The sequence below is a fragment of the Typopeltis vanoorti genome, chromosome 3, assembly GCF_054136105.1.
Source record: "Typopeltis vanoorti isolate ZY-2024b chromosome 3, IOZ_Tvanoo_1.0, whole genome shotgun sequence".
In the NCBI taxonomy this organism is placed as follows: Eukaryota; Metazoa; Arthropoda; class Arachnida; order Uropygi; family Thelyphonidae; genus Typopeltis; species Typopeltis vanoorti.
Window position 1 is genome coordinate 155,756,368 of NC_143551.1, and position 26,291 is coordinate 155,782,658.

General features: G+C 36.5%; 1 protein-coding gene across 1 annotated transcript in view; it reads right to left on the minus strand.

The window, feature by feature from the left end:
• LOC150108685 (protein scarlet-like) overlaps positions 1–26,291 on the minus strand; it is a 243,350-nt gene that overhangs the window by 6,514 nt on the left and 210,545 nt on the right. Inside the window, exon 10 of the mRNA XM_090390507.1 lies at positions 6,211–6,284. Within this exon, the coding sequence (XP_090246633.1) occupies positions 6,211–6,284 (74 nt within the window). The remainder of the gene's footprint in view (positions 1–6,210; positions 6,285–26,291) is intronic.

The window sequence follows — 26,291 nt, forward strand, 5'->3', positions numbered from 1 at the left end:
TGTTATCCAGAGAGAGAGACTGAAAGTTTAAATCATAAAAAATAGGGCTGTTAGGAGGACTCAGGTAAATATGTGTGTGTGTGTGTGTGTGTGTGTGCATGCACATGCATGCAGAAACTTTCAGGTGGAATGAGTGTGAGAATAGAAGTAAGCAAAACATGCTGAAAGTAGATTCTCAGAAGAATAGTAATTACAAGATTCAAGGGTGCATGTGGTCCAGAGGGATATTGCAATGCATGTATATTAATTCCAGAGTTGGAAGTTTCAAAGTTTCAAAACCAAAGAAAACTGACAATATTGCACCTCCACCCAATGCTACATTGCAGTTGGTCATTTGTCATCCCTACATTCCTAACAAGTTCAATGGACCTGACAAGTTAAAATGTGTAGTGTGCTCTGTGAAACTGTGTTCTCGCTATAGTTTGCTATATGGTGTTGGAGAAATTATTTTAAGAAGAAAAGTGTAATAGTGCATCAACAATATGAAGAGAACCAATGAAAACAAATTAATCAATTACTTCCCAAAACTTAAAAAGAATGAAAATTCTAGTACGAGTTCATACTAGAATTTTCCTCCAAAAATTAAGAACAATGAGCGCAAGTGTGTTTCTTCTTCGATGCTTCAGAAAAACCAGAAATGCAAGATAATTTGTGCAAAGTTGCGAGTGTATCTTCAGCTATCACAGGACATCAAGAACATGCAGGTAATGCAATTGACACTAATTCTATAAATGTAGAATACCTAGCAGTATGGTCAGAGCAACAGTGGGTTGAACACAAGGAAAAACATAAGTGGCTCATATTTAGATAGAATGGATATTTAGGTTGTAGTGATTTTCATCAGTAGGGTACTTAGGACTTCACAAAACCTAGGGGTTATCTCTCAGTAACGAATAGGTGAATTGCATAATTACATTTAACAGTACAGGAAAAACTCAGCCATTGAAATCCCTAAGAACTAAAATTTCTGCCCATCAGGCATCTATAGTACACAAAAGATGCAAGTCAATTTTAGCCTAGTCTAAAAAATCTCAGGAAGTTTAACATTACAACAAAAAGAGCATCATATCAGTGCGACAGAAAAATTTTTTAACACTGCTTATCACTTGGTTAAAAATGATCAACCGTTCAGTGACCATAAAGATTTAATTCGATTGCAAAAGAAAAACGGATTTGATGTTGGGATAACTCTTCATTCATTACAGTGCAGCCAAAATAAACACATCGCATCAGAATTTAAAAAGAGACTGATATCAGAACTTACAGGTGCTGATCATAAAGTTTCCATTTTAATAGATGAGTCAACAACATTAGGCAAGCAATCTGCTTTAATAGTCTATATTAAAACTTTCATACATGGCAAAGATGAAATTATATTTCTTGACTTAATTATTTTTGTAAATCAAAATGCCGAAACAATCACTAACGAACTTCTTAAATGCCTTTGCTCATACGGTTTCACTGAGTATTACCTGAAGAGAAACCTGATTTGCTTTGTACGTGACCACTGTCGGTACCACGGTTTGCACCCTAGGCAAAGTTTACAAGTGTGTTTCTAATTGACATTAAACAAAATAAAATTGTCTTTCAGGTTAAATTAATAGGTAAATTAATAGGGCTTTTTTTTCTTTTTTAATTAATTTTAAAATTCTCTGCTAATTCATTTACAAAAAAAGAGTTATAAAATACCGAAATTTCATATTTTAAAATGTTAATGTTTTAAAATATTTATCTTAACTGAATTTTAAATAGCAATAAGTTCAAATCGTTTAGGTAAGGAACAAAAAAAGAACCAAGAGTTAAATAGTAAAATAGTCTGATGTGTGAGGGATAAGGAAAAAGAATCGATACCTAAATCATATATCACTATTTAATTTTGATATTTTAGTAAAGTATGAATAAAGCATAGCTTGAAGTTTTGCACCCCTTGATGGCTTGCGCCCTAGGCGGTTGCCTAGTTTGCCTAAATGGTAGTGCGGCCCTGTATGTGACGGTGCAGGTGACCTAGTTGGTAGAATTCCTTCAGAATAAACTGCAACAACCATGTTATTTGGCACTGTCTTAATCATCATTTGGAGTTGGCTGTTCTTGACTGTATTGCTGACATGAATGCCATTAATCATTTCAGAAGTTTCATTGACACTATTTATGCCTTATTTAGTCAATCACCAAAAATTATGACAGAGTTGCAAACAGTAGCCTCAAGCTTGAGTGTCCAGTTAACTAAAATTGGAAGAGTCCTAGATTGTCGTTGGGTTGCTAGTAGTTTCGGATCTGTGTCTGCAGTATGGAATGCATATGTTACCGGCAAAGTGTGAAAACCGGCATTCTATAGAATGCCGAAAGTGGGACATCAAAGTATGAAACGCTTAGATTTTCACACATTTCCTAGGCATTCTATAGAAAGGCAAATCGGCAAAGCATAAAATACTCCCAGCAGTGACTTTTAATGTCGCAAGGCAAGTGATGTGACTTTCAACGCTCGCCTCAAACAGAGAGCCAGAGCACTTCCTAACCTAAACCTAACCTAACCATTTCTGTTTAGGTTACATTTAGGTTAGGTTAGGTTCATGCCACCTGTGGACATGAGAGTAAAGACGATGGAAATGAGAAAATAGAAGGTTATGATGTTAATATTTTGTGCACTCTTTGCTTCAATATTGAGAATGCTATCGAAGATAAAATTCGATCTAAATTGAATCTGGAAATACAGGCCAAAAAAATGAAAATGGATTCCAACAATAAATTTCCTCCTGCACCTTTGGGGGCCACTGCATGAGTTCCTATCCCAGACGTCGACAAGGGACGGGGTGACTCGTGCAATCTGCTGGCAGTTGTTACGAGTGTGACAGATGATAGTTTTTACCAACTTGGAACTGCTGAAGGAATTTTAAACCAACTCTATGTCAGATCACAATTCACTTTATGTCCCAAGGACTTACTGAGAGTTGGAGACATTCCTGACCATAAGATAGCTCTCTGGTCAGTAACTTCCGCTCTGTCCACGGGTAGTGGCCAAGGGTTCATAAGGTGTACTTGCAAGACCAAATGCCGAAATTTGAAGTGCTTTTGTATGAAAAAGGCAGTTAAGTGCAATTCAAAATGTCATTCCAGTCTACCTTGTAACAACAAGTAGTTCAGTACTGGTCTTTTTCTCTTTCTATAGAAAAATCCGGTATCTTACATTTTCAAATGCATCTTTTCAATAAAAGCCTTTTTCATACTTTGCCGAAATAGTATTTGTCATGCTATATAATGCCTAGGTATTGTATACAATGCCTACAGAAAGTATTTAAAATATTAAAATAAAACAGACATTTCATACTTTGTTTCATTTCATACGAAAAACATCACGCATTCTATAGAATGCCTGCTTTTCACACTTTGCTGGTAACACACACACACACATATATATATATATATAGCATTAATTGCTTATTTCAAAGAAGCAGCTTCTGATTCTAAACAAACAGCCAGTGAAAGAAAAATAGCATTAATTGCTTATTTCAAAGAAGCAGCTTCTGATTCTAAACAAACAGCCAGTGAAAGAAAAAAAGTTCACTGGACTTTATAAATGCATGGAGTCTATCGAGTTCCTGAAGGACTTAGCATTAATGCATGATGTTTTGGAAGAACTGAAAAACTTGTCTCTGCAGCTTGAAGAGAGAACTTGCATCGTGAGTTGTGCAGACAAATTGATCAAAAGAACAATTTGGTATATATAATCCCTGAGGGAAAATCCAGGAGAAAAGGAAACAGAAGCTGAGAAAGCATCAGAGAGCATGAATTATCTTGGGATCTCTTTGGCGAATAATAAAAGAATAAGTATTGATAGACTTCATTTCCTTACAAGCATTATTAATAATCTTGAAAGACATTGCTTTACCACTGTTGCATCACATCAAAAAAGTAAAAATGGCAACCATGAAACTGAAAGTTATAACCAAATGTTGGCTGACTATGAAATTTTAAATCCTGACACATGGCCTGAAGATGAAAAAGAAAACTTATGATATGGCAAAGAAAATATTAGAAGAATGTGCACAAGATTCCACATTGAAAATGTGTGACCCATTTTAAATGGATTTCGAGAGGATTTTGATGAAGGATGGAAGAAGATGCCCGTTGCTTTGTCCCCTTTGTCAAATGCAATTACAACTATACCAGCAGCACGGCTGAGTGTGAATGAGGATTTAGTGCTATGAACATTATAATTACAAAGTTATGCACAAAACTCTTAATGAAAAACATTTCTGCTGCGATGTTCATCAAGCTTAATGGACCATCACTGTCCACATGGAATGCACTTCCTTATGTCAAGTCATGGCTAGTGCATCACCGCTCAGCTGAAGATCGACAGTCGTGCCATGTAGCAGAAAGGAAAGATGAGAGCAGGGAAATTTGGAAATTATTTTGTCAAGGTAGGCCTAAATGAACTACAAAAGTTGATCAACAAGCTAAACGAAACCTGTAAAACATATGACATGACAATAAATATACAAAAGACAAAAGTGATGAAAATAGGGAGGAACAGAACTACCATCTCAGCCACCCTAAATGGAGAACAAATAGAACAAGTAGACAACTTCATATACCTTGGATCAAAACTAACAGAAACAATAGATGAATTCAAAACAATCAAACACAGATTAGCGATAGGATGGACCACCATGGGAAAATTACAGAAAATCTTTAAAACAAACAAGATAAAACAAGCCAAAATCAAATTATATGAAGCAATAATTATACCAACAGTCATCTATGGAGCAGAAGCATGGACAGTTAAAAAAAAGGGAGAGGAGAAAAAACTGCTGGCATTTGAAATGAAATGGTTAAGAAAAATAAATAGAACAAGTTGGATAGAAAAGAAAACAAACATCACAGTCAGACAAGAACTATTGTATAAAAAGACAATAATAGAAAAAATTAGAAAACAACAACTGAGATGGTTTGGACACACTGTACGCATGGACACAGACACGTAACGTCCTAATCAATACTTTTCCAGCTGAAAAAAGAAGACCTGGAAGACCAAGAATTACCTGGCTGAAATTAATAAAGAACATCTCGGGATGCAGAACATATAAGGAACTTTTTCGAACAGCAAGGAATAGAGAAGACTGGAAGATCCTGCTCAAGAGAAGACTCAACCTATCTTAGACGGAAGAGAAGAAGAAGAAAAGGCCTAAATGTTAATAGTGTATTATCATTTTAATTTTAATTGAAGTAACACCTAAATGACCAAAAATGCAGGCTGCTGGATGATTAAAATTATTTCAATGAAAACAATGAACGATTTACATAATGGCATGGTGTAATTTTGCATAATAATAATAATTTTTGTTTATGTACGGTACTGACTGGGTTCTGGGGTTAACCATGTGTTTAGGGTAATCCTTTGCCCACTGTTATTTTTTGTTATTCTCTGTTAGTCTGCCAGTTTATCCCACCCAGTTGGACAGGGCCTTAACCACACGATCTCCCTCATCTCGTAGGGCATACCACAAGCCTTCTTCCCCTCTCAGAACCATGCCCACCACTCTGCCATATGGCTGTTGTAATAATAATGATAATGCCGCACTTCGTGCTCTGGATTTTTTGTTTCCAAGATAGAGCCCTGGCACTATTTCTTTTAGGACTACACCCCTGTCTATAGTTAGTTGATGAGTTTCAATGCAGTGCATGAGATCACTTCCCCCTTTTATTGGAATCCTGAAGTGGCTTGAAAAAAGTTAAATGTTTGGTCTCTAGAGAAAGATTTCTAGACCAGATAAAAATAAAAAAATTGTTAGTTCACGTAATGTGCTAATGTACTATAGGTTTAATGTGAAAATTAAATTACGGAATAACTTATTTATTAACAGCAGAATTTTCAGCCACATTTTATGACCATTCTCAGTCCACATAGTAAATGAGATAACACAAATTAGAATTTTTTTTTTTAATTTCCTCAACAAATTTTGCGGAAGAAATTTTTCTTCTGCATCACAAGAAGAGAGAAAACAATGTGTTGCTTCACTCACCTTGAAGTTGTGTAAGAGTGTGGTTAGCAAAACACGAGAACATTAATTTTTGCATAGAGGGGATAGAATGGGTTGCCAGAAATGGTCACCTTACACTATGTGAAAATTGGTTAATGTGATTCTCTGGTATTGAATCTTAGGATTCCAAGAACATGCCTGTGATAATAATAAGATACTACATACTTACAATATTGAAATTGTAGACTGAGAGCACATCCACTCCATTTTTTATGCACTGAATAGTATGATATTTTCCACAGGCTAAAAAAAAAAAAAAAAAAAAAAAAAAAAAAACATATGTATATATATATATATATATAAGTTATGAGGAATAATAAGATTAACAATAGACATCTATCATATATTATATCAATAATTAAATTGCTCAGCATGCTTACGATTAATTAAGAAAAATACAGAAAGGCAATTTGTGTAACTGATGATTTTGAGTAGAAAGCAAGTACACATTCAAATTTTTCAAATTGTGCACAAGGGATTACATGGTAACACCCAACAGGATAAAAGGCTGTACTAAGCGAGTTGTGTTTGAAGGCAGTTCTTTTCATTAAGAAATAAAGTTGCAAACTTGAATGTCTTTTAATGTCTCAAATACATCATCTAGATCGATGTTTCTCAAACTTCAGATATCTGAATACCCCTTCTTAAATTTTCATTATTACCAAGTACCCCCTTGTCAAATAATAAATAAATAAAGTATATTTCATTGTAAATGTCTATTTTATTTGAATTTATTTATATGTTCATGTAAACAAAAAATATGATTTATTTCTAATAGAACAAAATTTGGAATAGGTTCCTCTTCATTTCCTGTCCATGAAAATCCACATTTCAAGTAATTCATATCATACGAAGATTTTTCATCTTCTTTCTAGTTGGTTCTCTAGAGATCTCAGAACGACACACACCCGTATCAATTTCATTTGATCCAGATGCAATATCAACGTTTTCTTGTTGCTTACAGCTACTTGCATTTGCTATATTGCTCTCTTTTGTGCATTTTATAAATTCAATCTTTAACCAATGATCCATACTTAAGAATTTGAAAGCTAAAAAAAAATACCGTATTTACTCTAATATAACTCGCACTTTTTCCCAAAATTAAAGCAAAAAAATCGTGGTGCGAAATATATGCAGGGATTTTCGGAAACTAAAGTTTTCAGGAAAAAAAATTGCAAAGCAAATGGTGTGGCTTACCAAGAAGCTCCTACTCGCTATCACTACTTTAGGCATCAAGAACAGTTTCCTTGTGTGCATCGTCAAAGTCATCTACCCAAATTGCTTCATTTTCTTTCCCATTATTTCAAGCAAAAATTACCAGTAATTTACAAGACTTGAGATACATAGAGCAGCTATGAAGAGGTGCATATGATTGGTGCGGTATTAACAAAAGATCGCCGAACCAAAGACAAATTAGTATTTCAACAGTTGAGTTGAAATGCTAATTCTCTTCAACCGAATTCCATATATTTACTGATATTGCTAGATAGTTTGGAATCTCACACAGTGTTATATTCAGGCTCTGTGCAGCATTTCAAACCAATAGAATATGTTCCAGATGTTTGCTAAGGGGTGGCCCTCACTCTACCATGGAGCATGAGGATAGATTTTTGGTTATAATAGCAAAAAGCAAAATGTAATCAATGCACCTTGACAGGTCAGCTTGTCGCAAGTCAGCTCCATTCAAGCACAGGTATGTGGATAACTTGACAAACTGGCAAGATGTCTGTGACAAGTAGGCCTATACACCCAGAGGCCTGTAGTCTGTGTCCCTTTATCCACAGCTCATAGAACAGCATGTTTCCAGTAGTGTTCTATCCATAAAAATTTGACAGGAGACAAATGGGCTAATGTGCTCTCTACAGATGAGAGTTGTTTTAGTCTTTCCACTTGACACTTGATCTGGTGGGAAAGTGGTAGTGCTTACCATCGTGAGAATGTTCTTGAAAGGGATAGATACGTCGGAGTTGGGGTCATGGTGTGGAGAGGTATTATGCTTAACGAATGCACCAAACTACAAGTGCTGGAAAAAGGGACTATGACTGGTGAACGATATTGCAACAAAGTTCTTCAATACCATGTTCAGTTGTTCCATGGTGCTGTAGGTGAAGAATTTATTTTTATGTTTTATGACAATGCCACACCACATTGTACACAAGCAGTAGAGATATGTCTGGAGACCAAGGATATTAATCGAATCAAGTGGCCAGCATGCTCCCTAGACTTAACTTAAACCCATAGAACACATTTGGGACACAATAATGCAATGCTGCTCAAAATTCCCCTCCAGAAAACAAATGAGGCCTTATCCTTGCTCTGAAGGAGGAGTGAGCCACTTTTGCCTCAAGAACTCCTGAATCACTTGACATTAAGCATGGTACAACCATACTGTAATGTCTGTCTGCATTGTTTTTCTGTATAAGCACTGTACATTAATTCCTTAACTACATGTTTTGGAAATTTGTAACGTTTGACAAAAAATGTACTGCAATTTAATTTGCTACAAAATGTATAATACATTTTTTGTATAATATAATATAATTTATTAGTATGCTAGCAATAAATTGATGTCCATATTTGGCTGTGGTCATGAAAATTTTATAGATTTTTTAAAGGCTTTCGATAAATTTCCACATGAGAAACTAGTAGTTAAATTGGAACAGATTAGTGGATTGGAGATTGGCTGTCTGATAGGCATTCAGCAGGTTGCGTATGACAGAGTGATATCTCAGAAGAGGAAATTCACTAGCAGCATACCCGATGGGGTTTTGTTTTGGGGCCATTATTGTTTAATTTGTATGTAAATGACATTGGAAAGGGCTTAAATTGTGATATACGGTTGTTTGCAGATGATACAAAGTTGGGAAGAGTTATGAGAAATAGAGCAGATGTTGTAGCTTTGCGACAGGATCTGAATAAACTCTCTGTGTATGGGATGTCACTTTAGTGTTACAAAGTATAAGGTTTTAAAATTTAGGAACCATGGGATGCAGAGTATAGGATTGGTAGGGATATTTTAGAGCAGGTGAAGGAGATGAAAGATCTAGGGATGATGGTGGATAGGGACTTGAAATTTTGTGGACATTTTGCTAAAATTGTGAGGACAATACAGCAAATTATGGGAATGATGCAGAGAACACTGACATGTAGAAGTAAGGTTATTTTGATTCCATTGTGCAAGGCTTTGATCAGACTGCATATGGATTACAGTGCACAGATTTGGTCACTAGGTTTTCAAAAGGATGATGAGATGTTGGAGAGGGTTCAGAGACAACTGACTAAGTTGGTTTCTGGTCTCTGCAATGTGGAATATGAGGACAGATTGAGAGAATGCAAATTTAAGTGCCTAGTGGACAGAAGGAATTTAGGAAACATGATCGAGATGTATAAGTTAGTAAGGGGTAATTACCAAATTAGCATGGATGAGATTTTTCAAAAGAATATCTGGAGACAGGGGGAGCATGAGAGGCTATCCCTGGAAGCTTTATAAGGTAGGTGTGAGCAAGGGGGTGAGGAGTAGATTTTTTGCAAGTGGTAGGTGATTGGAATGCATTGAGAGTGTGGTGAGTGAGCTGTGTATGTGAGAGTGAAAACTCCCATGATGAGTCTCTTGTTACTGAATGGAGGTTTGTTGATAATAATAATAATAATTTTTTTATACACAGGTAAAAATATAGTTTATTCTTAGCTTTTGGACACCAGTTTATTATACATAAGTAGGAAGACAATGTTTGCACTTGGAACCTTTAGAGTTTCAGAGATGATTAAAATCTTGCACAGCTTTTATTGGCATGTATTTCTTTCATACTGTATTACTAAATGATGAGATCTTAAAAGGGACGTATATTCACCTTTTATTGTTTTGATCAAGGATTTTACAAATATCTGAAATGAGAAATCAGATAGAATTCTAGAATATGTAAAATGCTCATCAGATAAAACTTGAACGATTTTGTCACTGATCATAAGTTCACTTAGAAAGAAATATCTTTCAGATACAAGCTGCTGTATATATTCTTGACTTCTCCCTAGTTTCTGAGAAGAATCAACTATTCAAAACAGTAATAAAAGGAAATGCAATAAACCCTTCAGAGGTCTGTCTGTTAAGTAGTGCAGTATGAGGAGAACTCATTCTAAATATTATGAAACTTTTCATGCTTGTACATGCAAATATTTGCTTATTGAGTATAAAAAAAAAAAAAAAAAGGATATTTATTATTATCTTTCCTTAAAATCAATTGATGTATTGATTTTAAGATTCTATTCTAATTAAATAGAAATTCTAATTAAAATTCTATAAATTTTAAGAATACAGGAATACCATGTATAGCGCGGTTTTGAACAACGCGGTTTTTATCATTACACTTATCATTATTACAATGACATTGTCAACACTGACTGGCGACTCCCGGGCACAGCAAGTGACAGTCAAGAGCCAGTAATTATTCGATTGGCTCTCACGTAGACACGTTCTTTTCCAGCGGCATTTTATTATTTACGTTAATATTAGTATTTAATTTTTTTTTTATTATTTAAGTATGAGTGAAATGAGACAAAACAAAGAAGACACTGTTGGAGTAACAGAAAAACGCAAGTGGTTGACATTAGAGAAGAAACTTGAAATTATAAATTGTCACGAGAATGGCGCTTCATTTGCTAAAATAGCACGTGAGAATTCAGTGAATGAGTCATCTGTACGAAGAATTATTCAGAGCAAAGAAAAGATTAAACAACATGGAAGGAGCACCGCTTCTTATATGTCAAAGTGATCGCGAGAAATCTATCTATATTTTACAATGGAAAATATAGAACGCCTTCTAATGATCTGGATTGAAGATTGTAATCAGAAAAAGATTCCTTTGAGTCAAATGATAATCCAGGCACAAGCAACAAGTCTATATGACAAAATAAAAGAAAATGAAGGAGGTACAACCAGTGAAAATTTTATAGCAAGTCGCGGGTGGTTCTACAATTTCAAAAAACGTATGGGACTCCATAACGTAAGAATCCAAGGTGAAAGTGCATGTGCTGCACTAAAACTGCAGAATTATTTCCCAATGAATTGAAGGAGCTTATTGAGAAGGAAGGCTACACAGATGATCAAATTTTTAATGCTGACGAGACTGGCTTGTTCTGGAAAAGAATGCCATCGTGCACATTTCTAGCAGAGAAGAAAAAAACACAAGCTGGGTATAAAGTGTCAAATGACCGACTGACACTTTTACTAGGAGGTAATGCATCAGATGATTTAAAATTGAAGCCACTGTTAGTGTACAGAGTGGAAAACCCAAGAGCTCTTAAGGGCTTTACAGAGAACAATTTACCTGTTCGTTGGCGTTCGAATAAAAAGAGTGGGTGACTCGTTCAATTTTCGGAGACTGGTTTAAAACTTGTTTTTGCCCTGAAGTTAAAAGCTATTGTAAAAAGAATGATATTCCTTTCAAAATTTGGCTTTTATTAGACAATGCGCCAGGCCATCCAACTCTATTGACTGACTTAGATGAAAATGTCAAGATTCATTTTTTTCCTTAAAACACAACATCAATTCTGCAGCCGATGGATCAAGGTGTTATCTCCACTTTCAAGGCTTACTATTTAAGACGAACTTTTGCTCAAGCTATTAAAGCTGCAGCAGAAGAAGATTCTTGGACTTGGAGTGAATTTTGGAAGATATTTAACATAAAAGATGCCATTCAAAATATTTATGAATCTTGGCAAGAGGTGACTTAAAGCAACATGAGAGCCGTGTGGCATAATATCTTGCCGCATTGTTCAAAGGCCTTTGTTGCCTTTGCAACACAGAAAAAGGAAATCTCAACAGAAATTGTGCAGATGGTCAAAGATCTTGGTTTTACAAGTTTAGATTGTAACAATGTGAAAGAATGTATTGATTCTCATTCAAATGATCTGGATGATGAAATCCTTTTGGAGTTGGAACAACAACGAGCCTATGAAGCAGAAGATGAAGATGACCACCACTGATGTCACGGTTGAAGAATTTTCCTTTGCTGACCTTTCAACTTTTCTGAGAAAAATCGACGAAGCTTCCGACTTTCTCATAAATGCTGACCCGAATTTGGAAAGAAGCATCAAAGTGAGACAAAGTCTCAATAATGCCATCAAATGCTACAGAGATCTAGTACTTGAAGAGCCAAAGAAGACAAGGATGGTTCACCGAACACTAAAAGACTACTTTAGTAAAAAGTAAATTACTGTATGCTAAAATTGAAGCAATATTTGTTTTGTTTTTTACAACTTTTATATCAGTTTAAACCTTTATAAATAGACCTCGAACAACGCGGTTTTGCATAGCGCGGACGCTTCTTGGAACCAATTAACCACGCTATACAAGGTATTCCTGTATAGTATTAGTATTATTTTACAGGCAACCATGGAGTCTTGACTCCATGGTGACCTTGCTGAGCATTCACCATGAACTTGGACAACATTCGCTGCTTCATTCGCTACTTGCCATGCAAAAAAAATCTCCTTTTCACTTTCTTACAGTAGCCTTTATACAGTTTCCAGGGATGATCTTATGTACGCCCATTGCCATTTGCAATTTATTTATTTATTTATTCATATGGCATGAATATCAAAACATGCAGTACAATACACTTTAATAACATATAAAATTAAAAGTCAAAAGTCATTTTAAAAACCAATAAAATTAAAAGGTTACATCCATATTGGTCAGATAGTTCATAGCTTCGGGTGTAGCACTTAAAAAGTTCAATTTGTCTCCTGAATATGCTCTGAGATAACACTGAGTCACAATATGGTTCACAGTTTGTCTCTGAGCTCCACAATCATAATGCAGGGATGGTCGTTTACCCCATTTAAAAAGCATGTCTGCACATACACCATGACCAGTTCGTATTCTATTAAGCTGAGTCCAGGATTTTCGTGGGAGGTGTGAGCAAGCATCAAAACTTTCTTGTAATTCAGAAATTAATTGTGCCATTTGCAATATTTCTCCTCTATCTATCTGACAGGCTTCTGACACCAACTTATATATATCTCCATCATATCACCTCTTCTCCTCCAATCTACCAAGCTCTGCAGACTAAATTACCTTAATCTGGTATTATAATCATATTCCAGAGTCCTAAGACAGTCTCTTAATCACCTGCCTCTTAGGCACTCTCTCTGATGTTTACTTTTCACTCAGATAACTCGTGATCAGATTGTGCACTGAAATCCAAATATGCCCTGATTAGTGCCTTATACAGAACTGTCACTTCTTATCTCTCATTTGTCTTTGCATTATAGCAAACATTTTCTGGTCAACTTTTTTGCAATTTTTTTCAACATTCCTAAATGTCTTCTCTCCTCTACTTCCTCCATTATAATACACTTTGTCCAGTTTTCTGTAGCCACAGTGCATGATTTTACACTTAGCGATGGTGAAGTGATATCCTCATTCTTCAGCATACCAACTTATTCAAATCCTTTGGCAACATTACATCATATTAAAGCTTCCTGACATTGCTTTTCACAATTTAGCATTATCTACAAACAACTAAATATCTCCTCTAAAACCATAGCTGCATTATCGATATATCAATTAATCAAAGTCCTAGAAATGGACACTGTGGTATCTCATTTCTCACCTTACCCATGAAATTGCATCCCTATACACAACTTAATAGTACCTATTGACCAACAATCTCTGTCATGAGGTATCTTTCAAACACTTTTTTAAAATTGAAAAAAAAAAAAAAAGTATCTTCCCTGTCCAATACACTTATCGTCCTATAAAATGTAACCAGGTTACTAAATAAGTTCATCCCTGAATACCCATGCTGTTCTCTCAAAAGATTTCTGTACTCATTTATGAGTATAAAAATCAGTCCATGTTTATTCTTTCTCTAACTCTATTAACAATTTTGTCTTCTAAATTAGTCTGTCACTTGTCAGTACTGCAATACTGTCAGATCTTATATTTCTGTTTTCAAGGACATCAATCCATCTCCAGGTGGATTGATGTAATCAGTCCACCTAGATCTAGGTCTTCCTCTAGGTATTTTTGTCCTGCCATCAAACACCTGTTTTGCTAATATTTCCTCTCCCATTCTGTTGAATGTGTTAATTATTTAACCTCTTTACTAGTTGAACAGACTTGGATTCTCATTTTTGTACAATGGCATTCTTGATTTTTCTTTCTTTTCACTCTTCTGGGATTGTTCCTTGCCAGATCCTTCTTGAACAACCAAGTCAAGAACTGTCAGCTATCCCGAATATACACTGGTGACATCCATTCAGTCCCATAGCCTTATTAACATTAAAAGCTCATTGAATACTACTCGTAATTTTCCAACATGAAATATAATGACAAAATAGTCATTGAACATTTCCACTGTACATACATTCACTGGGTGTGACACTTGAGTGCAGTCAATCTCCAATCTCCAGCAACTTAAGCAAGCTGTAGATTTTTTTTTTTCACTTGGTTTTAAATTAAAAAAAAAATGCCAGGAAGATATATTCTAGTATAATTCTTTATCTAAGTGTAATCAAAGTTTTTGTGTGAAATTTTTTTATGACTAGGCTACTTGTATATAGAAGCTAAGGATTTCATATGAGTTGCTTTAGTATCCCATAATGCAAAGCACACATCCTTTTGGGTATGTATAATGCTATGCATTATGGGAAGGGCCACTAACTAGACTAGTTTCAACCTTTATTGAAGTCTCATCAGTAGGAGTCAGACCCAGAAGAGAGATATATATGCAGAAGTCATATATATATCCCATATATGAGTAGTGACAAGATGTCACACCTTATTTTAAAATAATCTGGATTAAAACAAGTTGTAGAAAGTGCTCTAAACTTGTCCTAATCCAGAGTATTTTAATAATAAGGTGGGATATCTTTTCACTACTTGTATATGGAATATATGCAGGGTGTCCCAAAATTCACGCAAGAAGTAATTTTGATAGAAAACACAGGTTTTTAATTAAAAATTGTAATTTCTTATTGATTCATAAAGTATACAGTATAGGGTTATGCATGGAATAGCATATCGGGTAAATGGCTTCCACGGCTTTGCTGGCACATATGCACTCTTTTGTCAAAATTTTCCATGACCGTTTTGCATAAATGTGGCTGAATTTTGTTGACAGTTCTCAATTTCCTCCTTCAAGGCGTGGGTGGTTGTTGGCTTGTTGGCATAAACCTTAGACTTCAAAAAACCCCAAAGAAAAAAAGTCCAACGGCGTTAAATCACATGATCTGGGCGGCCAGTTCTGATCACCAAAATGGGAAATTACACGATCAGGAAATGACTCATGCAGTAATTGAATTGTTTCTCAGGCTGTATGGCATGTGGTACCGTCTTGTTGAAACCACATGTCGTCCACATCCATATCTTGCAATTTAGGCACAAAAAACTGGATTATTATGTCGCGATAGCGAGCACCATTAACTGTTATTGCCTTATCATCCACATTTTCGAAGAAGAATCGACCGATGATGCCTCCAGCCCAAAATCCGCACCAAACAGTGACACGTGGTTGCATTTGTTTCTCAACAATCACTCGTGGATTTTCTGAACAATGTGACAATTTTGTCGATTAACAAAGCCATCAAGATGAAAATGAGCCTCATCGCTGAAGATGATTTTGTTTGAAAAATAAGCATCCACTTGTTGTTGTTCCATAATCCATTCAACGAACTCTCTTTGCTGTGTGTGGTCAGTAGGCTTCAGTTCTTGAGTCAATTGAACTTTGTAAGCATAAAGATGCAAATCTTTCGTGAGAATACGCTGTAGAGAGCTTCTCGAAATGCCCAATTCAAGAGCACGGTGCCGAATTGATGTTCCTGGACTCTCAGCAACACTCTCACGAACTGATTCGATATTTTCTGTTGAACGACTTGTTGAAGGACGGCCAGCGTGTATAAGATCACTAATTGATCCAGTTTCCTTGAATTTTTTAATTAATCTTTTCACAATTGATGAAGTTAAATCACTATTCCGACCATATTTTGTACGAAAATTGCGAACTGTAGCTGCCAAACCTTTATTATTTTTAAAATATTGCTCAACAATGAAAATGCATTGTTCTTTCGTGTAGCGCTCCATTTTTAATAACCATGAACTGTCAGCTGTCACGCTGTCTTTTTTTTCTCGTTGGCAACGCTTTACCGCACAAATGGCACTAAATTTAAATCTTGCGTGAATTTTGGGACACCCTTTATGATTTCTGCATTACTTCAACATTGGTATCTCTTCTTTGTCTGACTCTCACTGATGAGATCTCAAAAAAGGTCCAAGCTGGTCTGGGTAGTCTCCCTTCCCATAATGCACAGCATTATACACAACCAAACTGATCAATGTTTTGCATTAAGATACTATGGAAATTAATGTTAAGTCATTAGCTTCTATGTACAAGTAGCCTAGTTATTATTATTATTATCTTGGGCAACTCCAAGGAGTCGATAGACTCATCGAGGGAAGCCCTGGCATCATGTCAAGAACAACTATTCGATATTCACACACTACTATCATACTTCGCCTTGAACTCATTCACAGTCATGGCACCCACAACAGACTCTGGCAGCTTATTCCACTCATTCACCACTCTCCAAGTAAAAAACCTAGCTCTAACACCCTTGCTAATAACCACACTCTTGCCCAGCTTTCATGTATGGCCCATAGTCCTCCCACCACCAGTCCTATTCTCAAAAATATCTTCTGAATTAATCTTATAGAAACCCTTCAGTAATTTGAATATCTCAGTCATATCACCCCTTTTCCTCCTTCATTCCATAGACCTGCTATCATCTTGGTCACTCGTCTCTGGCTCATTTCCATCTCCTCCCCATCAGGAAGAAACCCTGGCGCCCATATCTGGGCACAGTAGTCTAGATGGGGTCTTATCAAGGCTCGATACAGAGGAATAATAACCTGTTTGTCTCTGCTTATTAAAGTATTTTTCAGCAACCAAGTGATTTGATGAGCTGATTTAGCCACTTAGCACCCACAACATACTCTGGCAGCTTATTCCACTCATTCACCACTCTCCAAGTAAAAAACCTAGTTTGAACATCCCTGCTAACCACACTCTTGCCCAGCTTCCATGTATGACCCCTAGTCATCCCACCACCAATCCTATTCTCAAAAATATCTTCTCGATTAATCCTATAGAAATCCTTCATTAATTTGAATGTCTCAATTATATCACCCCTTTTCCGCCTATCAACCAATTTTTGCAACCCACAAATCTTCAACCTGTTCTCATGAGGTTCATTCCACAGACCTACTATCATCTTGGTCACTCGTCTCTGGATCCTCTCCACCTCCTCCCCATCAAGAAGAAACACTAGTGCCCATATCTGAGCACAGTAGTCTAGATGGGATCTTATCGAGACTCGATATAGAGGAACAATAACTTGTTTGTCTCTGCTTGTTAAAGTATTTTTCAGCAATTACGTGATCTGATGAGCTGTTTTGGCCACTTTTGCAATGTGCCCCCTAAACTTCAACTCCCTATCCACCAACACTCCCAAATCCCTGGCCTCATCAATCTCCTGGAGTACGGTTCCATCATCATCATCAAATTCCTGCCATGTACCCACAAGGGGGTGTACAGGATATGATAGTACTACATGAAAAAAAATTTACGTCATTACTAACTTCCTGAAAACAAACCCCAACTCAACATCACTAGAGTTAAAGATCGGTACTATCAACGTAAGAAGCCTGAATGGCAAAGAAATGGAGCTAGCTGAGGAATTAGATAAGTACCAGATCGACATAATAGGGGTGACTGAAACAAAAAAGACCAAAACTGGTGAGATCTTTCTGAGCAATAAATACAAAATGTTATATTCAGGCAATAACAATCAAGGAAAAGAAGGAGTAGCCATAGTATTCAACACAAAATACGAGGCTAATCTTCTTGAATGGCAGTCAGTCTCAAGTAGAGTAATGTGGGCAAATATGAGAATGGGAAACTGGACAATGAGACTTATTTGTGCCTATGGTCCCACAGAAGGTTCTACTAAGGTAGAAGTGGAGGAATTTTTTGACGCTTTAGAAAAAGCAACTGACACAATGAAAAAGGAAAAGTTGGTCCTTGTTGGGGATCTAAATAGCAGAGTAGGAAATGATTGCCAGACATACAAATATATTTTGGGAAAATTTGGAGAAAAGAGCAAAGCTAATAATAATGGCAAATATCTGTTGGATTTCTGCTCAGGACATGGACTGGTTATTACTAACACCATGTTCCAACATAAAAATGTGCACAAATTCACATGGAGAGAAGAGGCTAGGAATAAGAAAAGTCTCATTGACTATGTTATTGTTGATAGTGATGTTTTCCCCATGGTGCAGGACACCAGAGTGTACAGAGGATTTGAAATTGGAAGTGATCACTATTTAGTCTTGAGCAGGATAAAATTGAATTTCATATTGAAAAGAATAACATGTAAGAAAGTTTTAAAGCAAATAAAAGTTGAGCAGCTCTCAGATGTGAACTGTAGACTAAAATACAGAAAGATTATTGAAAAGAAAATGAAAGAGTTTGAGAACAGGAATCAAACCTTGGAGATTCAGTGGCAAACTCTGAAGAAAACATTGATTGATTCTGCCAGAGAGGCATGTGGTGAGGTTGTGTGCAAGGATAAAAAACTCAGAACTCCCTGGTGAACACAGGAAGTTAAAGAGGCAGTGAAGGAAAAGAAGAAAGCATATCAAAAGTTCCTGGCAAATAAGTCAGCTTTTACTCTTACAGAATACAGAGACAAATGTAAGAAAGCTAAACAAAAGTCATGGGAGGACTTTGCAAGAATATAGAAAATAAATATCAAGAAGGTGGCAAAATATTCTGGAGGTTGTTGAAGAAGCTTAGGAATGGAGGAAAGAGTGCTGTAAAAGGAGTTAGAGATGATAAAGGTGACATGAAAACGGTAGAAAAAGATATCCTTGATGTATGGAGTAATTACTTTGAAAAACTGCTAAATGAAACAAGCAGTGATGACAGCACAGTGATAAAAAACACTGACCAGGCATGCAGTCAGGAATACATATCCATACTTGAAGTAGAAAAAGCCATCAAAGGCTTGAAATGTGGAAAGGCAGCAGGAGTAGATGATATTCGACCAGAAATGCTGAAGTATGGTGGTATAAGAGTCTTACAGTGGCTGCACTGCATAGTTCAGAAAGCCTGGACAGAGGGATGAATTCCCGATGATTGGAGTAGAGCTCTCATAGTACCCATATATAAAAAGGGAAATAAAACTGAATGTGAGAATTACAGAGGTATTTCCCTACTAAGTGTTCCTGGCAAGATCTATGCAAGTATACTTGAGAAACGGTTGAGGGCCAAAATCTGATCCTGACAGGCCAAATAGAGGCTGTCAGGATCAGATCTTCACTTTACGACAAATAGTCGAGAAAGCATGGGAATATAACAAAGATCTGTATTTAAGTTTTGTCGATTTGGAAAAGGCATATGGCAAGGTGCCAAGAGAGAAGCTATTCAATACGCTGCAGTTATATGGTGTCAATGGGGCATTATATCAAGCAATACTTAGTCTTTATTTGAGTTGTGAGTCAGCAGTTAGAATTGAAGGCTGTATAGGAAGATGGTTTAATGTTAAATCTGGTGTAAGACAAGGATGTACATTATCCCCTCTGTTTATTCATTATCTATATGGATCACATTATGAAGGAAAGTGGTATTAAACCTGATATCAAAATTGGAGATGTTAATGTCAACTCTTTGCTTTATGCGGATGATGTTATACTTCTAAATAAATCCGCTACAAGTCTGCAAGATTCTCTGACTAAATTCAATTGCTGTTGTAATAGATATGGTATGAAGGTCAGCAATAAAAAGACAAAGACAATGAAAATAGGCAGAATCATTGAAAATGTCAACTGTGAATGGAGAACCTGTGGAACAAGTGAAACATTTCAGCTACTTAGGCACAATTTTTACTGAACATGGTAAATTAAATATAGAAATAGACAACAGAATCAGCAAAGCTGGTATGGTAGGAAGTCAATTGAGTAAATTCATATGGAATAAGAGAGAAATTAGTCGGAACACTAAATTAGCTGTATACAAGACAGTGTTCAAACCAGTTTTAACTTATGGATCTGAGAGCTGGGTCAGAAGTAAAACACTTGACCAAAGACTAGAGACCGCAGATATGAGAGTCCTGAGAAAGATTAGAGACGTGAACAGATGGCATCAATGGCAATATCATATTAAAAATGAGGATATTAGGAAAGAACTTGACATTGTCAGCATCCAGGAATGCGTTAGCTGAGCTAATCTCAGGTGGTATGGTCACTTAAATAGAATGGGAGAGGAAAGATTAGCAAAACAAGTGTTCTCTGCCAGGTTGGCAGGAAAACGACCCAGAGGAAGACCAAGATATAGGTGGATTGATACGGTACAAAGTGCCTTAGATGGTAGAAATATAAGATCTGATAATGTTGGAGTCTTGACAAGTAACAGACTGATTTGGAGGAAAATTGTAGATAGGAAGTTAGTAATGATGTAATTTTTTCATGTAGTACTGTCATATCCTGTACACCCCTTGAGGGTATATGGCAGGAATTTGATGATGATGATGATGATGATGATTGATTTATTATTCGGACACTAGGTATACAGTCAGCCATTGCTTCATGCAAACACTTCTTTACATGCAGTATCAACTTCTAGTCCTTGCAGTTGTACATGCCATGGCACTGAACCGATCAATCTCCTAAGCTTGTCATACTTACCAGTCCGATAATTTCACATGTACCCCCGTCTTAATTGTAAAATCCATACCTTTAGCCACCTCCCAAGTTAAGACCCTATGATCACTCTCACCAATTGGTGGCAACGTGGTCATATTCGTTACAGTCAAATTCTCAGATGCAGTTACCATGTCAAGCACTCTCTGACCCCTAGTATTTTCCATTACATGCTGTCGCAAATAGTTATCCCTTAATAACCGCATAAAATCCAATTCCTTCCTCCTATGTGTCCTCTCCTCCTTCCAATCAATATTACCATAGTTGAAATCTCCCATAATAATTACCCTCCTTCCACTCATTTCTTCTATTTGCTTATGCATACTATTTCCACCATCTATTCCATCACCTGGTCTATAGCAGCACCCAACTGTATATTTAGTTCTGCTAATTTCAATTTCACACCAAATAGCTTCAAATGTGCTCTTTTCTCTATCCTGCAGTTTCACTTCTATTCTTCTTGGCTGTAGCTCATCAGCTATCATCAATAACACTCCTCCCCCCATTTTATTCTCCCTGTCACTCCTGAACACACCATGCCCCTCACATTCATTCCCACTGCCACTGTGATGAAACTTTCTTTATCAGACTACATAACTGTAGAATTTTTAGGATTTCTTTACTGCCTCAGCCAATCTCTCTTAATATTGCCAATTTCTCCATTCCCAGTACATTCATTACCTTCTTTTGCCTGGTCACATTCCTGTGTAGCATATCATTTAACCATACTTTGCTTGAATTATTACAATTTATATAAAAATTTGCAGAACTGCAGTATCCACTAGGACATTACAAATTTTTCTTGGTGAGAGAGGGGGGGGGGGTCTGTGTTTTCAGACTCTTAGTTAAGACCTGAACTTATAAAAAGGGCACAAGACTTGGTATTACTCTGAAAGATGATGTATATGGTATTCAAAATAATGTTAGCAATGGCATAAATGTTTTGTTGAACCAAGGTGTTCAACAAAAGCATTGAAGAGTGTAGCAAACAAGGCCAAAATGGGCTTGTTATCTACTTCAAATGTGCTATCTACTTTTCAGACAAATGATGGAATTGGCTCAAACTCAGATGAGAGTGTGGTCATTTCTGCATAATGTATCTGTGAAGAATGCCATGATAAGGAAATAGAACATTTGTACTTATAATGTCAGAACTTTGAAGGGAGAAGAAAAAGAAGAGTGTGTAATGCAATGAAAAAGTAAATTGAGATATACTTGGACTTTCTGAAACTGGAATAGAATTAAAATACTGAAACAAGCAAGTATATTTTACATACTGCTGGGGAAGATTATGGTTAAGTAAGAGTTTAAATTATGGTTCATAAAAGTTGGAAAATAGCATTCTTGAATTTAAAGCAATCTCCCAGAGATTTACATCTCTTAGACCGAAAAACAATAAGTGGAATAATTTCAGTGTAACACAAATCTATGCACCTATCTCCAATCATTCAGATATTACGTTTTCTGTGAGGATCTCTCTCTCTAGCACTCTCACAGATAATACATGTCATTGGAAATTATAATGGGAGGTTTTAACTGTAAATTAGGCAAGAAACAACAGGGAGAAAGTGCTTTAGGTGTAGCCAAATAAATGAGAGAGGACAAAGACGCTGAATATTCAGAGCCAGTTATTGTAAGTGACACTTTCTTTAAAAAATGAAACAAATGAAAGTGGACCCAAAGATCAACAAATAGAGAAGTTTATGGTGAAATTGATTATTATTATTTTCTCAAGACCCCACATAATCAAAGACTTATCATGGGCAGTCCCTTTTCAATATGCATGTCTCATCATACATGCCTTAAATATGTTCAAATTATCTAGAGACACCACACTCTCAGGCAATGCATTCCAATCATTCATAACTCTATGCAAAAAAGCTTGCTTCTCTCTTGCCTATGCTTATACAGCTTCTAGGGATGATCTCTGTTCCCCCCCCCCCCCACATATCCCACCACTTTATGAAAAGCTTCTTCAGTGTTAATCCTATAACAAACAATTATCAACTTATATGTCTCTATTATATTACCCCTCTTCCTGCTATCCATTAGACTATAAATTACATCTTCTCAACCTTTCTTAATACTCATTCCATTCAACATTCCAAAGACAGAAACTACTTTAATCAGTTATTTTTGAACCATTTCCAATATCTCTTATCCTTTTGAAAACTAGGAGAGCAAATGCATGAACAGCAGTCCATACATTGCATAATCAAGACCTTATACAATTGGACCATAATCTCTTTACATCTATAAGTCATTGAGCTCTGCATAATTGCCAGAATTCATTGTGCTGTCCTCACAATTTTAGCAATATTTCCTCTAAACTTTAGATCACTAACCACCATCACCTGCAGAGCTTTTATTTCCTCTGCCTCCGCCAATATATCCCCACTTATTTTATACTCCATATTCCATTGTTGTTTTCTGAATTTTAAAACCTTACACTTTACAACATTGAACTGGCAACCCCACTCTTATGGCCATTCATCAATCTATTCAAGTCCTCTTGTAATGCCACAACATATACTCAACTCTTAGTTCTTCCATACTTTGCATTGTCTGCAAACAATTGAATATCCACACTCAAATCTTCTGCAATATGATTAACTTATAGGTTAAACAGCAATGGCACTAAAACAGACCCCTGAGGCACACTACTAGTGACTTCCTCGTCCAGGATATTGCTCTTCAATACACAACTTGCTGATATCTATCAGACAGCCAGTCTCCCATCCAATGCACTAATCTAATATCCAATTCCCATCCACCCTAGTTTGACTTTATCTATTTTATTCGTATGGGAGGGTTTCCCCCTGTTCCTCGACTGCCCCTTAGGATTTGTTGAGCCCTCCTAATGAGGGATTAAATACTATATCCTATAACTTTAGCTTGTGTGTACATGGGGCAAATGCGTAGAAAGTCTTATGTGTGCATCGTACATGTTGACTAGTTTTGACGGTAATTTATCAGAACACAGAAAGATAACTAGATAATTATTTATTGAATTATTGCTGATATTTTGCTGGTGTTATAACTAGCATCTTCAGAGCACAAAAACACGGTTTGTTACAGTACGCGACAACAACAACATGGTGTAATAATGGGACTAGTTTGAAAAATTATAGCAACAACACAAAGAATAAAGTGCTAATTAGGCACCCTCTATGTTAAAAAAAAAAAAAAACAGAGAGAGAAAGCAGGCACTAGTTATGTCTTAAGATGACTGTCTCCCAAATCTTAAGCAAATTTATACAGCCATATTTGTTAAGATTCAGAGTGTTTCAAAGCTTCTGTTGCTTCTAAGAACACCCTCTCTGACTTGTAAAAGCTTCTGTGCAGTACTTTTGTTTTCTTCCAGTTGATCCTGTGTGCAGGAGTATCCAAAGCATGTTCTGCTAGACCCGATTTGCCATAGCGATAGTGCCGGATGTATCTTTTATGTTCACATTTAGGGATGTCCACACACTGCGGATGTCCAATAACACGAGCAGGGTACTTCATAGACTCCTGGATGTGATAAAGGAGAGATGCTGCCCTTGGGTGAACAGATGAGAGTTCGTATCAGGGAAAAAAACAGAGCCAGGAAAAGATTCCATAACACTCATGCGCCACAAGATAAAACAAATCTAAACAGACTCATGGGGCTGTCTATTACACTCTGACCTAAATGCCATCTTATGCGTCAGAGAACCCACCATTATAGCCGGGGATCTGAACTCCAAGCACCCTGCATGGAATTGCAGATCCACCAACAAGAACGGTTGCATCCTTTCCAACTTCATAGGCTCACACAATGCTGTTGTGGCAGGCACCACTGAACCAACTCATCTTAGTATGTTTGGAACTGCGGACATCCTGGATATACTCAAGGCTCACAGAGACCATTTATGGGAAGAAAAGTTAGCCGCTATCTACCTACTGATCACTCTGTCTGGAAATTACTAAGAAATATAAAAATCAAAGGCAAATCTCTTACCCCAATACTCTCTGACCAGGGCCTTGTACACACTGATGCGGACAAGGCAGGCCATGGTAAGAAACTTGGAAGAGCAGTGCAAACCAACATATGGAAATCTAGACTTCAATCAATTATACAAAATTCACAGACAGGTTAGACACTCACTCAAACTTCCTGATACCAGTACTGACCACATTGTGTACCCACATCACCTAGTGAAATATATAATATTATTAAAAACTTAAAGAATAAAAAATTAACACACAGTCTGAATACAATGCGTAGTTGATGTTTATCGAGAACTCTAGATATCTTTTTTGATGTGTCTTTGATGTATGAGATGGTGACTGTTTTGTTGTAGTTCTCCATGGTGGATAGTGGGAGGGGTTTCTTGGGAGCATTTATATTTTGTCTATCTTATAGGGGATTATAGCCATTGGCTAAGAAGGTGTGACGTAAGTGAGCCAGTTCAGCAGCAAGAGCATTGTCATTGGAACAGATTGCTCTTGCTCTGTGGGTAAGCTTTTTTAAGATACCATACTATTAAGAAGGGTGATGGTGCGATTGTTTGTGTAAATATCTCCCTGTATGTGTGGGTTTTCTAAAAACTGAGAATGATAAGGAACCATCTGGAAGATGTGTAATTAGTGTATCCAGTAAGGGCAGACAGTTATTGTAAAGCAGATTTTTGGGTGTGGCTATTTAAATGCGCTAAGAATGTATCCAATGTGCCTGGGCCATGTGGCCAAATAGCAAACACATCGTCAACATAGCGTAGCCAAAGCGTTGATTTGAGAGTGACTGTATTGATAGCTAGTTTTTCCAGGTGTTCTATGTAGAAGTTGGCTGGGGGGGCAGGGGGGGGGAGATGTGGCCAAAATCCTAATTCAGTCCAACCCTCCCAAAAATAATATCCTACATATGGAAATCATTGCTCTAAAAGAGCTACATAATAATAACCAGATTATCATAACAAAAGCAGACAAAGGTAACGCAACCGTGGTGATGGATACAACAGAATATGAAAACAAAATGCACACAATTCTAAAAGACCAGTCAACATACAAAATTATAGATCGCAATCCCACCAACGCACAAAAGAATAAGGTACATAAATTACTGAAAAAATCACTTCCTAGCCTAAAGAAACAGTAAACAAATTCAAGCCCTTCCACGTTAAAACACCCAGGATATATGGAGCACCAAAAATTCACAAACAAGGTACAGCCTTACGCCCTATTGTGGATAGTATAAATAGTCCCACATACAACCTGGCTAGACATTTAGCTGAACTACTAGCCACTCTCACAAACAATTCTCCCTCCTTTGTCAAAAATTCAGGCTGCCTAAAAAGTATTTTAGAACACTATACCTTAGAAAAGTTCAGACATAATGGTGAGTTTTCATATCACCTCACTATTCACAAATGTACCACTAATTGAAACCCTTGATCTGCTAAAGTCACACTTTCCCCCTGATATATTTGAATTATTTAAATTCACAATACATGTAGTATGATATTTCT